Raw genomic sequence first — 19,248 nt, 5'->3', positions numbered from 1 at the left:
CATTGCAGTATTAAAATAGCAAAACCAAATTTAGTATTAGCAGCCACCCCTCTCCAGATGTGTTTGCCGAATTCCCATCCTTGGTAAATGTACCCTTCTTTACTTGTTGCCTAACCAGATGCTTGGGGTCTCCCTTTGACTCTGCCTTCACTTTCTTTTCTAACATCTGGGAGTCCTTAAGTATTGTTATATCTCTTTTCTTATTTTCTTTTAAGTTCACTTCTGTCTACTCCCACTACCACTTACAACCTCTTTATGTTTTGCTTTGATTGTGGAAGAGCCTTCTAACTGTTTTCCCTACATGCTTATACTAGAGTGTGTTCTTCAGAATGCTTGGATGATCATTCCATATTCTCATCCAACTTGGTTAGGCCCTATTGGAATGTCGCGTGGCTCCCCTAGTGCCTCTGAATAAAGTTGCCTTCTCTGCTGCGGTCTGCAAAGCACTCAATAGCCTTCTCTCTGTCAGTTGCTGCTTATAGATTTTCTGGCATATGCTCTGTTCTGTCTGGCCTCATATGTGTGATCCTCCTGTTCCTTGTCCCTGGATGCACTTCCTTCTCTCTCTGCCTAATAACTTAGACTTAGCATGCAGTTTTAGGTGGCAGTTCCTTACTTAAGCAGCAGTTCTTTCTTTTGTCCCTATTCGCTGGGCCCTACCTATTCCCATGGAGCCTGAACAAAGCTTTAGTTGCGGTACATCTGCAATGTTGTTTTATGCCTATTGCATTCTGAACTCCCCATCCCCACAAAGCACTCTGTCCCCTTCGCTTCTTTATATGTGTGCCTAGCACGGGTCACATGTGGGCTGGTTATTTGTTGACATTTTGCTAGGACAGTGGTTCTCAACAAGGGGTGATTTTGTCCCCCAGGGGACATTTGGCAATGCTCAGAGATGTTTTTGATTAGTCACGACTGGTGGGGAGTGATGGTACAATCTAGTAGGTAGTGCCCGGGGATGCTGCTGTCACCCTGCAGTGCATAGGACAGGCCCTCACATTATCCAACCTGAAATGGCAGTAGTGCTGAGGTTGAGAAGCCCTGCTTTACCAGGGAGGGCAGAACTTGAGAGTACTAAAAGAAAAGACATTCCACAACAGAAAGATGAAATTAAATTTCAAGTTCTCGGAGGAGTTCCCGTCGTGGCGCAGTGATTAACGAATCCGACTAGGAACCATGAGGTTGCGGGTTTGATCCCTGGCCTTGCTCAGTGGGTTAAGGATCTGGCGTTGCTGTGAGCTGTGGTGTAGGTTGCAGACGCCGCTCGGATCTGGTGTTACTGTGGCTCTGGCGTAGGCCAGAGGCTATGGCTCCGATTAGACCCCTAGCCTGGGAACCTCCATATGCCACAGAAGCAGCCCTAGAAATGGCAAAAAGACAAAAAAAAAAAAATTTGGAGTTCTCTAGCAATATATATATAAGCTTTCATTGTTGAGGAACTTAATTTTCAGTGTAAGCTGCTCTGGTTCTTTTTGCACCCTATTGTTAATACTTATTCAGAAACTTTTATGGGGAGAACACACAACCCTTGTGCATTTATTAATGGGTTAGCAGCATTTAGTAATTAAACACTTTAGTAGATTTACTCCTGCGGCACAGTGGGTTAATGATCCAGCTTGTCTGTGGTGTTGCTGGTTTGATCCCCAGCCGAGCACATTTGGTTAAGGATCAGAGCTGGGGCATAGGTTGCAGGTGTGGCTGAGATTCAATACCTGGCCCAGAAACTTCCATATTTTGTGAGCATGGCCAGAAAAAAAAAAAAAAAAAAAACTTTAGTAATGCAGTAATTTAGGCACACAACTGAGACTGTGAAAATGATAGTGAAACAAAGCTCTTCATTTGAGAATTCCTTTAATTTACTTTTTCATACTTTAAATGTGCCTGGTAACAGGTGACTGCCCAAGCTGGTTTTTAGAGGAGATGTGGTGAGCTCTTTTTAAGCTCTTAGAAAGGTTTTTAACTCTAAAATCTTCAAAAAAGACCGCATGTGAAAAGCCTTTTGTCTAACGTGTGTAGATTAGGAAATGATAAAAACCGTAATGCCAACCTACATGCATACACATGCACACACTTATACCCACAAGTGATAACCCTCATTTACTTGTATCCTCTTCACTGTCTCTAGCCAAGTGCTTGCTACAGTACCGCTGACACAGTCCATGCTGACCGTCAACAGAAAGGCTCCTCTTGAGAGTCCCCATAGCGGCACTGAATTGACTGGGTACAGAAGATCCATTCAACTAAATATACAATTTACGTTTAGTAAATATTAAGTTTAGTGTAGGTATCAAATTAGGAGGGGCTACTAATAGGCTGGAAAATTAGAATGTTAAAGGATAAATTATTACTGACATTAGAACAATGTGGGACTGACCTGCAAAACCAAGTATTGGGAAAATAAAATACCTATGACACTTAAAAGTTTTAGTGTATGTCTAACAAAGACAGAAAACACCACAAAAGAACGTTTCGATTCTTCTCTCTAGGATTGGCTGTTGAATATAAATTCCTGTTTTATAATCTGGTTTTCAAAAAAAAAGTCTTATTTATTTGGTAGTTCAGTAATTTGAATAGAAGAAAGAAGAAACAATTTTGAAAATGTTAGGAAGAAGATTCAGTGACTCATTCCTGTTGATATTAGCAGTTTCAGACTAGCCTCTAGGAAATATTATATTGGAATTGTGTGGGAAAAGTCAGTTTCTTATCTTTATCCTTGGAGAATACTTTGGTAAATAAAGTGTTTTACGCTTAAAGAGACAATTTTCTTAGTTTGGTTTTTAACAAGTATTGAATACTAGTTACCCCACTTTAAAAGTCAAAATCAAAACAATACTTTTTCCCTATCCCTGTGAGATTACAATGACTGTGATCATTCAGGTTGTTGTTATTAGTTCAGTTTCTGAAACTGAGATATTATGTGTGGCACATTTATTTTAGTTCATTGAAGGAAGAATGAAATATTTGTACTGAATTTGGTGGATTCTGTGAGATATTGTCTGTGTTGTAGTTGATTTAATCTCTTGTCTTTGAGTCTGTGACTTGCTTGCTTTGGATTTTGTGTCAAAATAGAAGTTTAAGCTGTAGATACCATATTTACAAAGTTATTTCAGTGAATATAGTCATAAGGGAATAGAATAGTAGGCATATATAAATACGGATTTAAATAAAGATTTCTCCAGGTTTAATTACGTTTCTTTTAATATTTTTCAGACAAGTCCTACAGAAATTTTGGAGTATTCATCAGATAGTGAAAAAGAAAATGACTCGGAGAATGCCTTGTTCATTGATTCAGAATCCTCTTACAAATACCACATGGATTTTGGATCAGATGGAAGACGGGTTATGGAGAGACTGATAAACCCGAAGCTAAAATCTACAGAACCTGTTTTATCCACACCCCAGAAACACACAAAGCTTCCCAAGACTCTAGAAAATTCAGCAAGAAAGAAGCTTTTAAGGTTAAATTACACCTTTTTAAATACTTTTTAAAAAATTTTCCTCTTTCTTAAAAAAACCGAATACCTAAAATGTTAATTTAAGAATACTTACTTGCTTGGGAAGGAAGATTAATGGAATAGAATTGTAATTCCAGGAATCAGTTACGGAGTCCTGATTTCTGGAAGCGATATATGGAATTGTTCATCTGAGTTGAGCAGTCACTGTTTCAGTCATAACCAGCTTATATAGACTGTTTTCCTTAATGGAAATTGGTTATTTATGTTTATCAAATTTTATTGAGCACCAGTGTTCCGGTGTTGTCTTAGACAAGTAAGATGAGAAAATGTGTGTTCCTGTTTTCGAGTAACTTATATCTAAAGGGGGAAGTAGAAATATAGACTCTAGAGATTACTTTTGTGATTGTGGTTGGCCAGGGAAACACTTACAGATGTAAAGACTTATGAGAGCAAGGATTCACAGGCAAGAAAGTGGCTGGTGTGCTTGTGAAGAACAAATAGGGGCCAGGGGGGCCCAGAAGGGTGTGTGAAGGGGTCTGGGATGTGCCATGTGAGGGGGCATGTCTCAGCCCTGCATTGTACATCATCTCTTTTGTGTTTTAAATTAGAACAAAACAGTGAAGACAGAACCCTAATGAAAGTGAGAAGGAGAACTTGTGGGAAACAGTGCCACAAAAGCAGGCTCAGTAGAGTTTCAAGGAAAAGGAGTACAGTAGAAAGTATAAACATGGCAATGAAGAACATGGTGTGGGATCTGTTTAGGGTATGTCTACATGAAGATAGGGCAGGTATGATACACACCAAGGAGAGCCCAATGACAGTGTCAGGCAGTGTCGGTGAACTGCTGGGGGAGGAGGCGAGGGACTCAAGGAGTAGAGACAAGAAGTGTCTAGAATCTGGGATTCAAGGCAGAAAAGGAGTGGGGAACTAAGCTTGTTTGGGCATGAATGAGTTCCAGTGTCTAAAGCGATCCTAGAGAAAAGGTGAGGTGGATTTATAGAATAATAGGGAAGACCCATGGAGACAGGGGAGTTAGGGGTAATTGCCATTAATGTCCAGGAAAAGAAATGGGGGAGGGAGGCCTGCCTTAAATAAAGGAGTGGAGGGAAGAATATGAGGATGTAACCGAGACTCGTGGGATGAATGTAGTGTCCTGAGTCAGTTTATGCCCATTTTTTGTTTACATAAAGTAAGACAGAAGGCCTTATGCCCAGAGTGAGGAAGTTATAGCCTCAAATGAGAATGGTAGTGGTTTGTAAAAATCTCTGGAGAAAAAGGGAAAGGAAGCTAATTAGAGGAATTTGAATGTCGTTGTTTCAGTCACAGCAATCCTGCACAATTACACAAAGTCCTGTTCCCAACCCTATTGAGGACATACTGCCTGGCAAGCACTGTTTCATGTCCTGGAAGCAGGACAGTGAACAGAGGCTTCAGTGAAGGCCCTGCTTGTTTTGAGGGGAAGGCCTGTGAGGAGCCAAGAAGTAAAGTAGTTGTCATGTCAAAAGGAAATAAACTTTATCGAGAAAAAGCAGAAAAAAGAGGGATAGATGGCTGGTTTAACATGGGATCAGGGAATGGGCTTAATGAGCAGCTGGGAAGAACAGAGCTGACATTTCCTGAGATGAGAGAAAAGGGGATTTATGGTTTGTTTGGTTTTCCTTGGTGGGAAAATGAGGAGGCTTTTTGAAGAGAGTAAGGTTATTAATCTTTTACTTTCTCTGTTATAAATTGACTCTTCAGGTTCTTTTCACAGTTTACTGGGCTTTGAGTTTTTCTCATTATTTTGATTCCATACTTTCAAATAAAAATTGGAGTTTTCCAGCTTTGCTATTTGGCATTAAATTCTTTTATATGTGTACATATATTTGGGTCAATGTATAAAAGTTTATATTTTATGTGGTCAGTTTTGTCAGTCAGTCATATTGTGCACATCATCTCCCCCCCCCCCTTTTTTTTTAAAGGGCTGCACCTGCAGTGTATGAAAGTTCCCAGGCTAGGGGTTCGAATCAGAGCTGCAGGGGCTGGCCTACACCACAGCTCATGGCAACACTGGATTCTTAGGCCACTGAGTGGGGCCAGGGTTTGAACCTGCATCCTCATGGATACTAGTTGGGTTCATTACTGCTGAGCCTTAATGGGAACTCCCACAATTAGTTTTTATTTATTTATTTTTATTTTATTTTATTTTATTTGTTTTTTGCCATTTCTTGGGCCGCTCCCACAGCATTTGGAGGTTCCCAGGCTAGGGGTCTAATAGGAGCTGTAGCCACCAGCCCACGCCAGAGCCACAGCAACGTGGGATCCGAGCCGCGTCTGCGATCTCCACCACAGCTCACGGCAGTGCCGGATCGTTAACCCACTGAGCAAGGGCAGGGATCGAACCCGCAACCTCATGGTTCCTAGTCGGATTCATCAACCACTGTGCCACGACGAGAACTCCCAATTAGTTTTTAAACATAGAAGTTATTCTGCATCCTTAACAGTAATAATCTTCTTTTATATGTATTGTGTTCTTTCTTTCTTTTTTATTGAGTTTTTTTTTTCTTTTTTCTTTTTTGTTTTTTTGTTTGTTTGTTTGTTTTATCTTTTTTAGGGCCACACCCACGGCACATGGAGGTTCCTAGGCTAGGGGTCCAATCAGAGCTGTGGCCACCGGCCTACACCAAAGCCACAGCAACATGGGATCCCGAGCTGCATCTTCGACCTACACCACAGCTTACGGCAACACTGGATCCTTAACCCACTGAGTGAGGCCAGGGATCAAACCTGCAACCTCATGGTTCCTAGCTGGATTCTTTAACCATCGAGCCATGACAGGAACTCCAGTTTTAGTGAGATTTAATAGACATATAGCACTGTATAAGTTCCAGCATGACTTGACTTACATACATTGTGAAATACATTATAAATTAATATCTTCACCTCACATAGGTACTAAAAAAAATTGAAAAATGTTTTTTACCTCATGATAAGAACCTTTAGTATCTACTCTCTTAGTGACTTTTGTATATATCATAAAACAGTGTTAACCATAGTCATCATGTTATATATTACATCCCCAATACTTATTTATCTTATACCTGGAATTTATAGCTTTTGACTTCCTTCATCCAGTTCTCCCTCCTCCTGCCTCTGCTTTGGGTAGCCACAAGTCTGAGCTCCTTTCCTGTAAGTTTTTTTTTTTGGACTCCACATGTAAGTGAGATTATATAGTGTTGGTCTTTCTCTGTCTGACTTATTTGACTTAGCATAATCCATCCTCTGAGTCCATCAGTGTTGTCATAAATGGAAGGTTTTTCTTCTTTATTATGCCCACGTAGCATTTAGTATTCCATTGCATATATATACATAAGGCATTTTCTTTATTCATTTATGGGCACTTAGGTTATTTCTTTATATTGGCTATTGTAAATAATGCTACAGTGAATGTGGGCGTGCAGATATCTTATTGAAGTAGTAATTTTGTTGCCTTCAGATATATACCCTATAGTGGAATTATTGAATCATGTGGTAGTTCTATTTTTCATTTTCTGAGAGACTGTCCTACTTAGTGGGCTGTATCAATTTACAGTTCTACAAACAGTGCAAAAGTGTTTTCTTTTCTCTACATTCTCATAAGAATTTGCTATCTCTTGCCTTTTTGATTAGAGTCATTTTCACAGGCATTAGGGACGACACCTCACTGATTTGATTTGTATTTCCCTGGTGATTAGTGATGTTGAGGACCTTTTTATGCACTTGTTGGCTACTTGAATTTCTTTAGAAAAATGTCTATCAGCCTTTTGCCCATTTTTAAATTGGATTTTTTTGCTATTGAATTATATGAGTTCATTATGTATTTTGTATTTGATATATATTTGATTATGTATTTGATTCATCTTATCAGATGTATGATTTTCAAAAATTTTCTTCAATTCCGTAGGTTGCCTTTTCATTTTGTTGATTATTTTGCTATACAGGACCTTTTTGGTTTGATGTAGTTCCACTTGTTTATTTTTTCTTTTGTTGTTTGTGCTTTAGGTGTCATATCCAAAATATCATTGCTAGGACCCCTGTCATGGAGTTTTTTTCCTGTTTTCCTCTAGGAATTTCATGATATCAAGTCTTACATTTATTTGTTTGGAATGATTTTTATTTTTTCCATTATAGCTGGTTTACAGTATTCTGTCAATTTTCTACTGTACAGCAAGGTGACCCAGTCACACATACCTGTATACATTCTTTTTTCTCACATTATCATGCTCCATCATAAGTGACTGGATATAGTTCCCAATGCTGTACAGCAGGATCTCATTGCTTATCCATTCCAAAGGCAGTAGTTTGCATCTGTTAACCCCAAATTCCCAATCCATCCCACTCCCTCCCCCTCCCCATTGGCAACCACAAGTCTGTTCTCCATGTCCTTGGTTTTCTTTTCTGTAGAAAGGTTCATTTGTGCCGTATATTAGATTCCAGATATAAGTGATATCATATGGTATTTGTCTTTCTCTTTCTGACTTACTTCACTTAGTATGAGAGTTTCTAGTTCTATCCATGTTGCTGCAGATGGCATTATGCTGTTATTTTTTATGGCTTCAAGTCTTACATCGAAATCTTTAATCCTTTTTTTTTTTTTTTTTAGGGCCACACCTTTGACATATGAAGGTTCCCAGGCTAGGGGTCGAATCAGAGTTGTAGCTGCCAGCCTACACCACAGCCATAACAACACAGGATCCGAGCCACATCTGTGGCCTACACCATAGCTCATGACAACGCTAGATCCTTAACCCACTGAGCAAGGCCAGGGATCGAACCTGTGTCCACATGGATGCTCGTCAGATTTGTTAACTGCTGAGCCATGACAGGAACTACCTTTAATCCATTTTGAGTTAGTTTTTGTGAGTGGTATAAGATAAAGGGTCTAGTTTCATTCTTTTGCATATGACCATCCAGTTTTCCCTGCACCATTTATTGAAGAGACTGTCTTTTCTCAATTGGGATGTTCTTGGCTCCTTTGTCAGATATTAATTGACTGTATATGCATGGATTTATTTTGGGGCTCTCTATTCTGTTCCATTGGTCTATGTGTCTGCCTGTTTTGTTTTTTAGGGCTGCACCTGTGGCATATGGCATTCCCCAGGCTAGGGGTCGAATCAGAGCTGCAGCTGCCAACCTATGCCATAGCCACAGCAACATCATATCTGAGCCGCATCTGTGTCCTACACTGCAGCTTGCAGCAACACCAGATCCTTAATCCACTGTTCAAGGCCAGGGATCAAACTGGCATTCTCATGGATACTAGTCGGATTCTGCTGAGGCACAACAGGAACTCCTATTTGTCTGTTTCTGTGCCAGTACCATACTCTTTTGATTACTATAGCTTTATCTTATAGCTTGAGATTAGGAAGTGTGATGCTTCCCACTTTGCTCTCTCTCAGGATTTCTTTGGCTATTTGGGGTCTTTTACAGTTCCATACAAATTTTCACTTCTGTAAAAAATTCCGTAGGAATCTTAATATGAATTGCATTGACTCTTTAGATGGCTTTGGGTAGTATGGATATTTTAAGTTCTTCCATTCCATGAACATGGGATATCGATTTGCTTGTTTGTGTTTTCTGTTTCTTTCATCATGATTTTATATATGATGAATATATATATGGTATATATTCATCATATATATCATATGTATATTTTATATGTGATGAAAGACCTAAAGCCTGCACAAAACAAAACAAAACAAAACAAAACTCTGTTAGATCTAATCAACAAATTCAACAAAGTTGCAGGATACAAAATTAACATGCAAAAATCAGTTGTAGTATTGATATAGACACTAGTAATTCCTTTTACAGTAACATCAAAAATAGTAAAATACTTGGGAATAAAATCAGCCAGTGAGATGAAAGAGCTCTACAGTGAAAACTATAAGACATTGTTCAAAGAAATGATGAGGGTTTTGACTGTGTTCAGTTAGACATTATATATCTGAGTAGGAGTAGGAGTCCGGACTTCACCTGTCAGGGTTTGTGTTAGATGTGAATTTGTAGTCTTCAGTGTCCAGATTGCTTTTAGAGCACAAGCCAGGTCATTTCATAGATCAAGCACACATTGAAAGGAAAGTCTGTCAGAGAATCTGTGTACTAGGCACTCTGCAGTGGTTGAGGCACAGAGGAAGAGGCTGCTGAGGGAGGAATCAAATCTAAGAGAGCATGATGTCCTGGAAAGCAAGTGAAGAAATGTATTTAAGGAGAAGAGAGGACAGCCATTTGAGACTGATGTTGCTGGGTTTGCACTCTGGAAAGCAGGGAATGTGGAGCCTTCTCAGTGGAATGGTCAGGAAGGACCACATTGCTGTGGGTTTAAGAGAGAATGGAAAGAGAGAAACTGAAGATAGTATGAATAGAAAATTCATTGTGTTTTGCTCTAAGAGGTACAAAGAACTGTTTGTTAATTGAAAAGAGTTAGGAGGTTGAGTTTTTTTATGATTGAGAATGACAGCATTTTTTATGTGTTGATGGAAAGGGTCATCAACACATGGAGAGGATGGAGAGGATAACTGCCAGAGTTGTGTCTGTCTTGGTGAAAGGGGTTTGCAAATGGAAAAGTGTCCTGGGTATTAGGAACAACAGGGATATGCACTCATCACTTTTATTCAACAGAGTACTGCAAGTTCTAGGCAGGGTGATTAGGCAAGAAAAAGAAATAAAAGACATCCAAACATTTGAATTGAAACTTGTCTTAATGACACATGACATTATATTATACAGAAAACCCTAAAGACTCCACTAAAAAAGTGTTAAAAGTAATAAATGAATTCAGTAAAGGATGTAAAATCAGTATAGGCATACATTATTTTATTAGTGCTTTGCTTCATTGTGCTTTCTAGACATTGTGAGGGTTTGTTTGCGTGTTTTACAAATTGAAGTTTTGTGATGATCTCGTGTTGAGCAAATCTATCTGTGCCATTTTCCCAGTAGTATTGTACATTTTTTAAACATAATGTTGCACACTTAATAATCTACAGTATGGTGTAAGCATAACTTTGATATACACTGGGAAACCCAAAAGTTTGGGTGATTTACTATATTGCCATCTCAAATATTTTATGATCATCTGGAACTGAACCCCCTGTACATCTCTGTTTAGAAAAATCAGTTTTCTTTCTATATGGTAACCACAAACCTATCCAAAAGAGAAATTAAGAAAGCAATCCTATTGACAGTTGCATCAAAAAGAATAAAATATCTGGGAGTGAATTAAGCTAAGCAGGAAAAAAACCTCTACATTTAAAATTATAAGACATTTTTTTAAATTACTCAATGAATTTTATTACATTTATAATTGTACAGTGAGCATCACTACCTGATTTTATATCATTTCAATCCCAAACCCCCAACCCATCCCCTTTTGGATCTGAGAAGATGTTGCTGTTGTTTATGTTGGAGAGTGTTTGCCCCATGTTTTCCTCTAAGAGTTTTATAGTGTCTGGTCTTATATCTAGGTCTTTAATCCATTTTGAGTTTATTTTTATGTGTGGTGTTAGGAAGTGTTCCAATTTCATTCTTTTACATATGGCTGTCCAGATGTCCCAGCACCACTTATTAAATAAGCTGTCTTTTCTCCATTGTATATTCTTGCCTCCTTTGTCATAGATTAGTTGACTGTAGGTACGTGGGTTTAATTCTGGGCTTTTATCATGTTCCACTGATTACATTTCTGTCTTTGTCCCAGTGCCATATGGTTTTGATGACTGTTGCTTTGTAGTATTGTCTAAAATCAGGAAGCCTGATTCCTCCAGCTCCATTTTTCTTTCTCAGGATGGCTTTGGCTATTCTGGTCTTTTGGCTTCCAAGCAAACTTTAAAATATTTTGTTTGAGTTCTGTGAAAAATGTCCTAGATAATTTGATAGGAATTTTATTGATACTGTACATTGCCTTAGGTGCTATAGTCATTTTGATAATATTAATTCTTCCAATGCAAGAGCATGGTAAGTCTTTCCATCTGTTTGTGTCATCTTTGATTTCTTTCATCAGCATTGTACAGTTTTCAGAGTACAGGTCTTTTGTCTCTTTAGTTAAGTTTATTCCTAAGTATTTTATTCTTTTTGATGAGATGGTAAATGGGATTGTTTCCCTGATTTCTCCTTCTGATCTTTCATTGTTAGTCTATAGAAATGCAGTTGATTTCTGTGCATTAATTTTGTATTCTGTGACTTTGCCAAATTCATTGATGAGCTCTAACAGTTTTCTGGTAGTGTCTTTAGGATTTTCTAGGTATGGAATCATGTCATCTGCAAATAGTGATAATTTTACTTCTTCCTTTCCAGTTTGGATTCCTTTTATTTCTTTTACATCTCTGATTGCCATGGCTAGAACTTCCAAAACTATGTTGAATAGTAGCAGTGAGAGGGGTCATCCTTGTCTTATTCCTGATCTCAGTGGGAATTCTTTCAGCTTTTCACCATTGAGAACGATGTTCACTGTGGGTTTGTCATCCATGGCCTTTATTATGTTGAGGTAGATTCCCTCTATGACCACTTTCTGAAAGATTTTTATCAGAAATGGGTGTTGGATTTTGTCAAAGGCTTTCTCCGCGTCTATTGAGAGGATCATAGGGTTTTTATTCTTCAGTTTGGTAAAGTGGTGTCTCACACTGATGGATTTGTGGATATTGAAGAACCCTTGCATCCCTGGGATAAATCCCTCTTGATCATGATGTACAATCCTTTTAATGTATTGTTGGATTCAGTTTGCTAGTATTTTGTTGAGGGTTTTTGCATCGATGTTCATCAGTGAAATTGGCCTGTAGTTTTCTTTTTTTGTGGTATCTTTGTCTGGTTTTGATATCAGGGTGATGGTGGCCTCATAGAATGAGTTTAGGAGTGTTCCTCTGCAATTTTTTGGAATAGTTTCAGAGGGATAGGTGTCAGCTCTTCTCTAAATGTTTGATAGAATTCACCTGTGAATCCATCTGGTCCTGGACTTTTATTTGTTGGAAGTTTTTTTTTTTTTTTTGATGTCTTTTTTTTGTCTTTTTTGCCTTTTCTAGGGCCGCTCCTGCAGCATATGGAGGTTCCCAGGCTAGGAGTTGAATCGGAGCTGTAGCTGCCAGCCAGAACCAGAGCCACAGCAACTCGGGATCCGAGCCGCATCTGCAGCCTGCACCACAGCTCACGGCAACGACGGTTCCTTAACCCACTGAGCAAGACCAGGGACCTTACCCGCAACCTCATGTTCCTAGTCGGATTCGTTAACCACTGTGCCATGACGGGAACTCCTGTTGGAAGTTTTTTAATCACAGTTTTGCTTTCAGTACTTGTGATTGGTCCGTTCATCTTTTCTATTTCATCTTGGTTTAGTCTTGGAAGACTGTATACTTTTCTAAGAATTTGCCCATTTCTTCTAGGTTGTCCATTTTATTGGCATATATTTACATGTAGTAGTCTCTTGTGATCCTTTGTATTTCTGTGATGTCTGTTGTTACTTCTCCTTTCTCATTTGTAATTTTATTGATTTGAGTCCTCTTTTTTTCTTGATAAGTCTAAGGGTTTATCAATTTTGTTGATCTTCTCAAAGAACCACCTTTTCATTTCATTGATCTTTTCTATGTTTTTCTTTGTTTCTATTTCCTTGATTTATGCTCTGATCTTTATGGTTTCTTTCCTTCTGCTAACTTTAGGTCTTGTCTGTTCTTCTCTCTCTAGCTGCTTTAGATGTAAAGTTAGCTTGTTTATTTGAGCTTTTTCTTATTTCCTGAGGAGCTTTTTCTTATTTCCTGAGGTGGGCTTGTATTGCTGTAAACTTTCTTCTTAGAACGGCTTTTGCTGCATTCCATAGGTTTTGGAGTGTCGTATCTTTGTTGTCATTTGCTCCTAGATATTTTTTAATTTCCTCTTTGATTTCTTCAGTGATCCATTGGTTGTTTAGTAGCATGTTGTTTAGTCTCCATGTGTCCGTATTTTTTTTGCGTTTTTTTTTCCTTGTTGTTGATTTCCAGTCATATAGTGTTGTGGTCAGAAAAGATGCTTGATATGATTTCATTTTTCTTAAAATTACTGAGGCTTCATTCGTGGCCCAAAATGTGATCAATCCTGGAGAATGTTCCATGTGCACTTGAGAAGAATGTGTATTCTGATGCTTTTGGATGTAATGTCCTACAAATATCTATTAAGTCCATCTGGACTAATGCTTCATTTAGGGCTTGTGTTGCCTTGTTGATTATCTGTCTGGATGATCTGTCCATTGTTGTAAGTGGGGTTTTAAAGTCCCCTGCTATTATTGTGTTATTGTCAATTTCTCCTTTTAAGGTTATTAGCAGTTGCTTTATTTATTGAGGGGATCCTATGTTGGGTGCATATATATTTACAATTGTTATATCTTCTTTTTGGATTGATCCTTTGATCATTTTGTAATGTCCTTCTTTGTCTCTTATATTCTTTATTTTAAGGCTGTTTTGTGTATTATGAGTATTGCTACTCCAACTTTCTTTTGATTCCTGTTTGCTTGGAATATTTTCTTCCATCCTCTTACTTTCAATTTGTATGTGTCCCTAGAAGTGAAGTTGGTCTCTTAAAGACAGCGTAATAAAATTATAAGACATTGATGAAGGAAATTAAGAAAGACAAAAATAAATGGGTATATATACTGTGCTTATGGATTGAAAGAACTAGAATAGCTAAAATGTCCATACTACCCAAAGCCGTCTATAGATTCAGTACAATCCCTATCAAAAGTCCAATGTCATTTTTCACAGATATAGAACAAACAATCCTAAAATTTGTGTGGCTCCACAAAGATCCTGAATAGCCAATGAAGTCTTGAGAAAGAAGAACAAAGCTGGAGGAACCACACTACCTGATTTCAAACTGTTATTACAAAGCAATATAATCAAAAACGTATGGTATTGGTATAAAAATGTACATATTTCAGTAGAACATAATAGAGAGTCCAGAAATAAACCTGTGGATATATGGCCAATTGACTTACTACAACAGAGCCACAAATATACTATGGAGAGAAATTGGTCTTTTCAATAAATAGTATTGGGAAAATTGTACAGCCCACATGCCAAAGAATGAAACTGGACCCCGTCTTACACCATACACAGAAACAATTCAAAAGGTATTGGACTTTAATGGAAGATCTGAAAACAAAAGACCTAAATGAAACACAGCTGGTAGTCTTCTTGACCTTGGTCCTGGTGTTGAATTTTTGTATTTAATACCAAAAGCAAAGGCAACAACAACAAAAATAAATGAGTGAAACTACACCAAACTAAAAAGCTTCTGCATGGCAAAGGACACCATCAGCAAAATGAAAAAGGCAACCTTCAGAATGGAAGAAAATATTTGCAAATCACATATCTGATAAGAGTTTAATGTCCAAACTATTTAATGAATTCATACAATTCAATAGCAAAAAAAAAAAAAATCAAACACTCTGATTTAAAAAATAAGCAGATTAACTGAATAGACATTTTTCCAAAGAGCACATTCAAATGATAAACAGTATGCGAAAATATGTTTAACATCAGTGATAATCAGGGAAATGCAAGTCAAAACTCAGTGAGATACCATCTCACATCTATCAGAATGTCTGTCATCAAAAAGACAAGAGACAACAAGTGCTGGCCAGAGAAAACGGAACCCTTGTGCACTGTTGGTGGGAATGGGAATTGGTGTAACTACTGTGGAAAACAGTATGGAGGTTCTAAGAAAGTTAAAAATATATCTACCATACAGTCCAGAAATACTCCTTCTGGGAATATATCATATGAAAGAGGTGAAAACTTATTACAAGGTGGATAAGTTCTGAGGATCTAATGTAAACATGGTGACAGTTACTGAAAATACTGTATTGTGCAATCAAAATTTGCTAAGAGAGTAGAATTTAAATGTTTATACCAAGGAGTTCCTGTTATGGCTCAGCAGGTTAAGAACTTGAATAGTATCCATGAGGAAGAAGGTTTGATCCCTGGCCTTAATCAGTGGGTTAAGGATCTGGCGTTGCCCGAAGCTGTGGCATAGGTCACAGATGTGGCTCGGATCTGGTGTTGCTGTGGCTGTGGCATAGGTTGGCAGCTGTAGCTCTGATTCAACTCCAGGCCCAGGAATTTACATATGCTGCAAGTATGGCCCTAAAATAAAAAAGTTTACGTCTAAAAGCAAAGAAGATAAATATATGAAGTAATGGTTCTCTCTCAATTAAGTGAAGGGTGGGGTTCCTTTCACATGTATACATGTATTAAATCCCACATTTTTCACTCTAAATACAAATTTATTTGTCAAATACATCTAAACTGAAGAGAAAAAGGAAACAAGAAATGTTAATTTGCATGTATTGTAGAAGGAGTCTTATTGAACCTTATTTGTTTTTTAAATGTGTAGGAGTTTTTACTAGAATTATGATTATTGATCATAGGTCACGGTGTTTCCATCCCTAAGTTGTGGTGCTTCTGCTTGGAATTCCTTGCAGGAATTCTTGGAGCAGAGGTATTCTGTGACCTAATGACTAAAACCAAGGTGGAAATGCAGATTCTTTCTTAGGCTTCAGATGTTCCTGCATGTGGAGAACTGTTCTGCATTCATTTTTACTCTTGCTTTTTACCTTTCATTCTATAATTCCTACAGTTTTTTGTGAGATTCTAGGCCTGACATTAACCATATGCTGCTTTCAGATTGTCGTTTGTCTTTCATTTGCTTCTCTCTAAAGTCATAAGATTGAAAATCAGCATTTGGCAGATATCTAGATCATTGGGCAAAGCATACAGTGTTTTGCCTTTTTTCCTTGTATTTATTATATTATTAGTATTTTTAAGTAGTAGGTATTCTTTAACAGACTGTGGGTATATTATTGAGGCTGGAGCCAGACTGCCTGGTGTACATCAGCTGTGCCCCTCAGTAGATGTCTCAGCGTGTGCAGTGTTGAAGTCCCAGTATCACCTGTAAAATGCAGATGACAGTAGTACCTGTTTTCATTGTGTTGTTTAAAGGCAGTGTATAGATGAGTTACTTCATTGTAAACAGAATGGTATGAAGAAGGACTTGCACAAATATAGATTCTTTGGCATATTTGTGATTAAAATTTGTTTTTATGAATGCTGTTCACACACACATAGTCAGAAATAATTAGTGCCTAAACAAAGTAGGTGGTAGTGATAATGCATATGATATATATTAAGATCCTTCAATCATTGTGGAAAGCATAGAGTGCAAATGAGAATCTTAACAGAATTGGAGTTCCCGTAGTGGCTCAGTGGTTAACAAATCTGACTAGGAACCGTGAGGTTGCGGGTTCGGTCCCTGCCCTTGCTCAGTGGGTCAATGATCCGGCGTTGCCGTGGGCTGTGGTGTAGGTCGCAGACGCAGCTCGGATCCCACGTTGCTGTGGCTCTGGCGTAGGCCGGTGGCTACAGCTCCGATTCGACCCCTAGCATGGGAACCTCCATGTGCCGCGGGAGTGGCTCAAGAAATAGCAAAAAGACCAAAAAAAAAAAAAAAAGAATCTTAACAGAATCAGTAACACCAATGACTAGCATTTCTTGAAGGTTTACTAAATGCCAGACACTGCTAAGTCCTTTCTGTTTTCAACAACTGTTTTCAGTAAGTTCCCTTCATGGCACAGCAGTTAACAAACCTGACTAGGATCCATGAGGACACAGGTTTGATCCCTGGCCTTGCTCAGTGGGTTAAGGATCCGTCATTGCTGTGGTGTAGCTCACAGATGCAGCTCAGATCTGGCATTGCTGTGACTGTGGAGTAGGCCGGCAGCTACAGCTCCAATTCTACCCCTAGCCTCGGAACTTCCATATGCCACCAGAGAGAGGGAGAAGAGAGAGAACTTAGTGAAATGACTAGTGAACATACTTTTATAAGCGAATACATTGAAACATTATGTAGCTGTAGTCACAATGAGGTTTAACAGCTGAGCTTGATTTCTCTTGAGATCACAGGTGTGTCAGGAGCTACTGACTTTTCTGAATGCAGGTAGTTTATACTGAATCAAAAAATACAGATGTGTTTATATTTGTCTATCTATCTATCTATCTATCTATCTGTCTATCTATTGATAAGAATTGATGGCTAGGGGCTCTTATGAAATGCCCGTGTAAACATTGTTATGAGTTGTTCTCCTACCACACATGGGGGTTTTCGTCTTTGTATAATATTGGTATCCTTGTTTTATGTTTATGATTAATACTCAGTTATCTCTGTGGGCCAAGGTAATGGCCCATACCCACATCCTCTTATTTGAATGTTCTACTTATTAACAGCATACAGGCTTTATACTTGACTACAACTGGGAACCCATTTTACTTTTATCTGTTTGCTCCTGTCTGCTGATCAGATTGTAAGGTATACCATTGCATGGCTTGTTGCCTTCTTCATATTCTTGACATCTGGTGCTTGCCTAGATAGAGCAGGAAACACGTAATCAGTACATATTTTTGGAATAAGTAAACTGAGAAAGAATAGTCAGGAAGTTGGACTGATCTCAGAGGAGCCCATATTTCTAAGAACCAGAAAACTGATCTTCCAAATAATCTTAAGAGATTACTAACCTAGAAGGATTTGGCCTCTAGGAAGAGAATATAGTATTAAATAAGTCAAAATTTTCATGCTTTATTTTTTCCTGATTGGAGGCTATAAAATATAAATGTTTCAACAATTCTGAAGCTTTTTCTTTTAACTAAACTTAATACATTATAATTCATTAAACAGAGGCGGGCTAGCAGAAAGACTAAATGGACTGCAGAATCGAGAGAGATCTGCCATTTCTTTGTGGAGACATCAGTGTCCTTACCAGAGGACACGTTCAGGTAAGGCTGCACTGCCATCTGTGAGTAAAGAATATGCCAGTTAATGGAAAAAATAAAAATCATTATTAAAAAAATTATTTTTACAGCAAAATATATGAAGTTGATCATTACCACTTTCATGCCATTTTCTTCAGGTGTCTAAAGAGCTGACTTGGAGGGTTCTATGTTATACCTTTTTCTTGCTGTATCTATTCTAGTAGCTTTCAGACTTTTGTGACATAGTAAGCAGTACATCTTATGTCATCTCTCAATACACACACAACATTCACACACACATGCACATCTGAAGCAAACATTTAATAAACAACACTGGCCTCAGTATATGTGAAATACCAAAATCCTGATCTCACTAAATTGATGCAGGACCCTTCTAATGAGTTGCAGCATACAGATTGAAAGTTGCTGCTACAGCTTCTCATTATAGTGAATTAACCAAATTGTCAAGCACAGAGCTGGTGGTTGGGCTAGAAAGGTACCATCAGACGTCTGTGATTGGATGCCTGGACTGAAGGGAAAAGCCGTGTTTGACTCATCAGTACCAAATAGTTTACTTGGGATGTTCCTTATGATTTTCCTTCTTAAATTTGAGAATAGAGGATATTTAGTCATGCCATAAATGAAAAACAAAAGCAATATAAAACAAAAAACTAGAGCCAAACGTTAATCCATGAATTTTATAATATGAATATATAACCATCTCCAGTGGTATTTTCTGTTAGAAGTCTGAATATTTAGGAATTTGGATTTTGTTTTCTGTTTCTTTTCCTTAGATAAATTTCTTATTTTTCATATCTGTGAATCCTCCCCTTAATGCCTTGTACAAAATTATGTCTTTTTTTTCCTTTCCTTTTGATATGTTATTATAAACATTTATTAGGAGGAACATTTCAGTATTCAGTGTTTTGCTTCCTTTGTGGCCGGGCAGAAGAATTTTTTATTTCAATATAAATTTTTTTCCTTTCTATATGTTTATAGCAACTGAGTAAATAAAAGAA

General features: G+C 38.0%; 1 protein-coding gene across 6 annotated transcripts in view; it reads left to right on the top strand.

Moving 5' to 3' along the window:
- The window catches only part of SPIDR (scaffold protein involved in DNA repair), a 309,901-nt gene that overhangs the window by 84,411 nt on the left and 206,242 nt on the right, over positions 1–19,248 (top strand). For all 6 annotated transcript variants that reach the window (XM_047783954.1, XM_047783956.1, XM_047783953.1 and 3 more), the window contains 2 exons: positions 3,211–3,458; positions 18,156–18,253. In XM_047783954.1, the coding sequence (XP_047639910.1) occupies positions 3,211–3,458; positions 18,156–18,253 (346 nt within the window). The remainder of the gene's footprint in view (positions 1–3,210; positions 3,459–18,155; positions 18,254–19,248) is intronic.

Source organism: Phacochoerus africanus, chromosome 6 (assembly GCF_016906955.1).
Source record: "Phacochoerus africanus isolate WHEZ1 chromosome 6, ROS_Pafr_v1, whole genome shotgun sequence".
Taxonomy (NCBI): domain Eukaryota; kingdom Metazoa; phylum Chordata; class Mammalia; order Artiodactyla; family Suidae; genus Phacochoerus; species Phacochoerus africanus.
The sequence above is the reverse complement of the archived record's forward strand: the minus strand, read 5'-3'. Positions and strand labels throughout refer to the sequence as shown.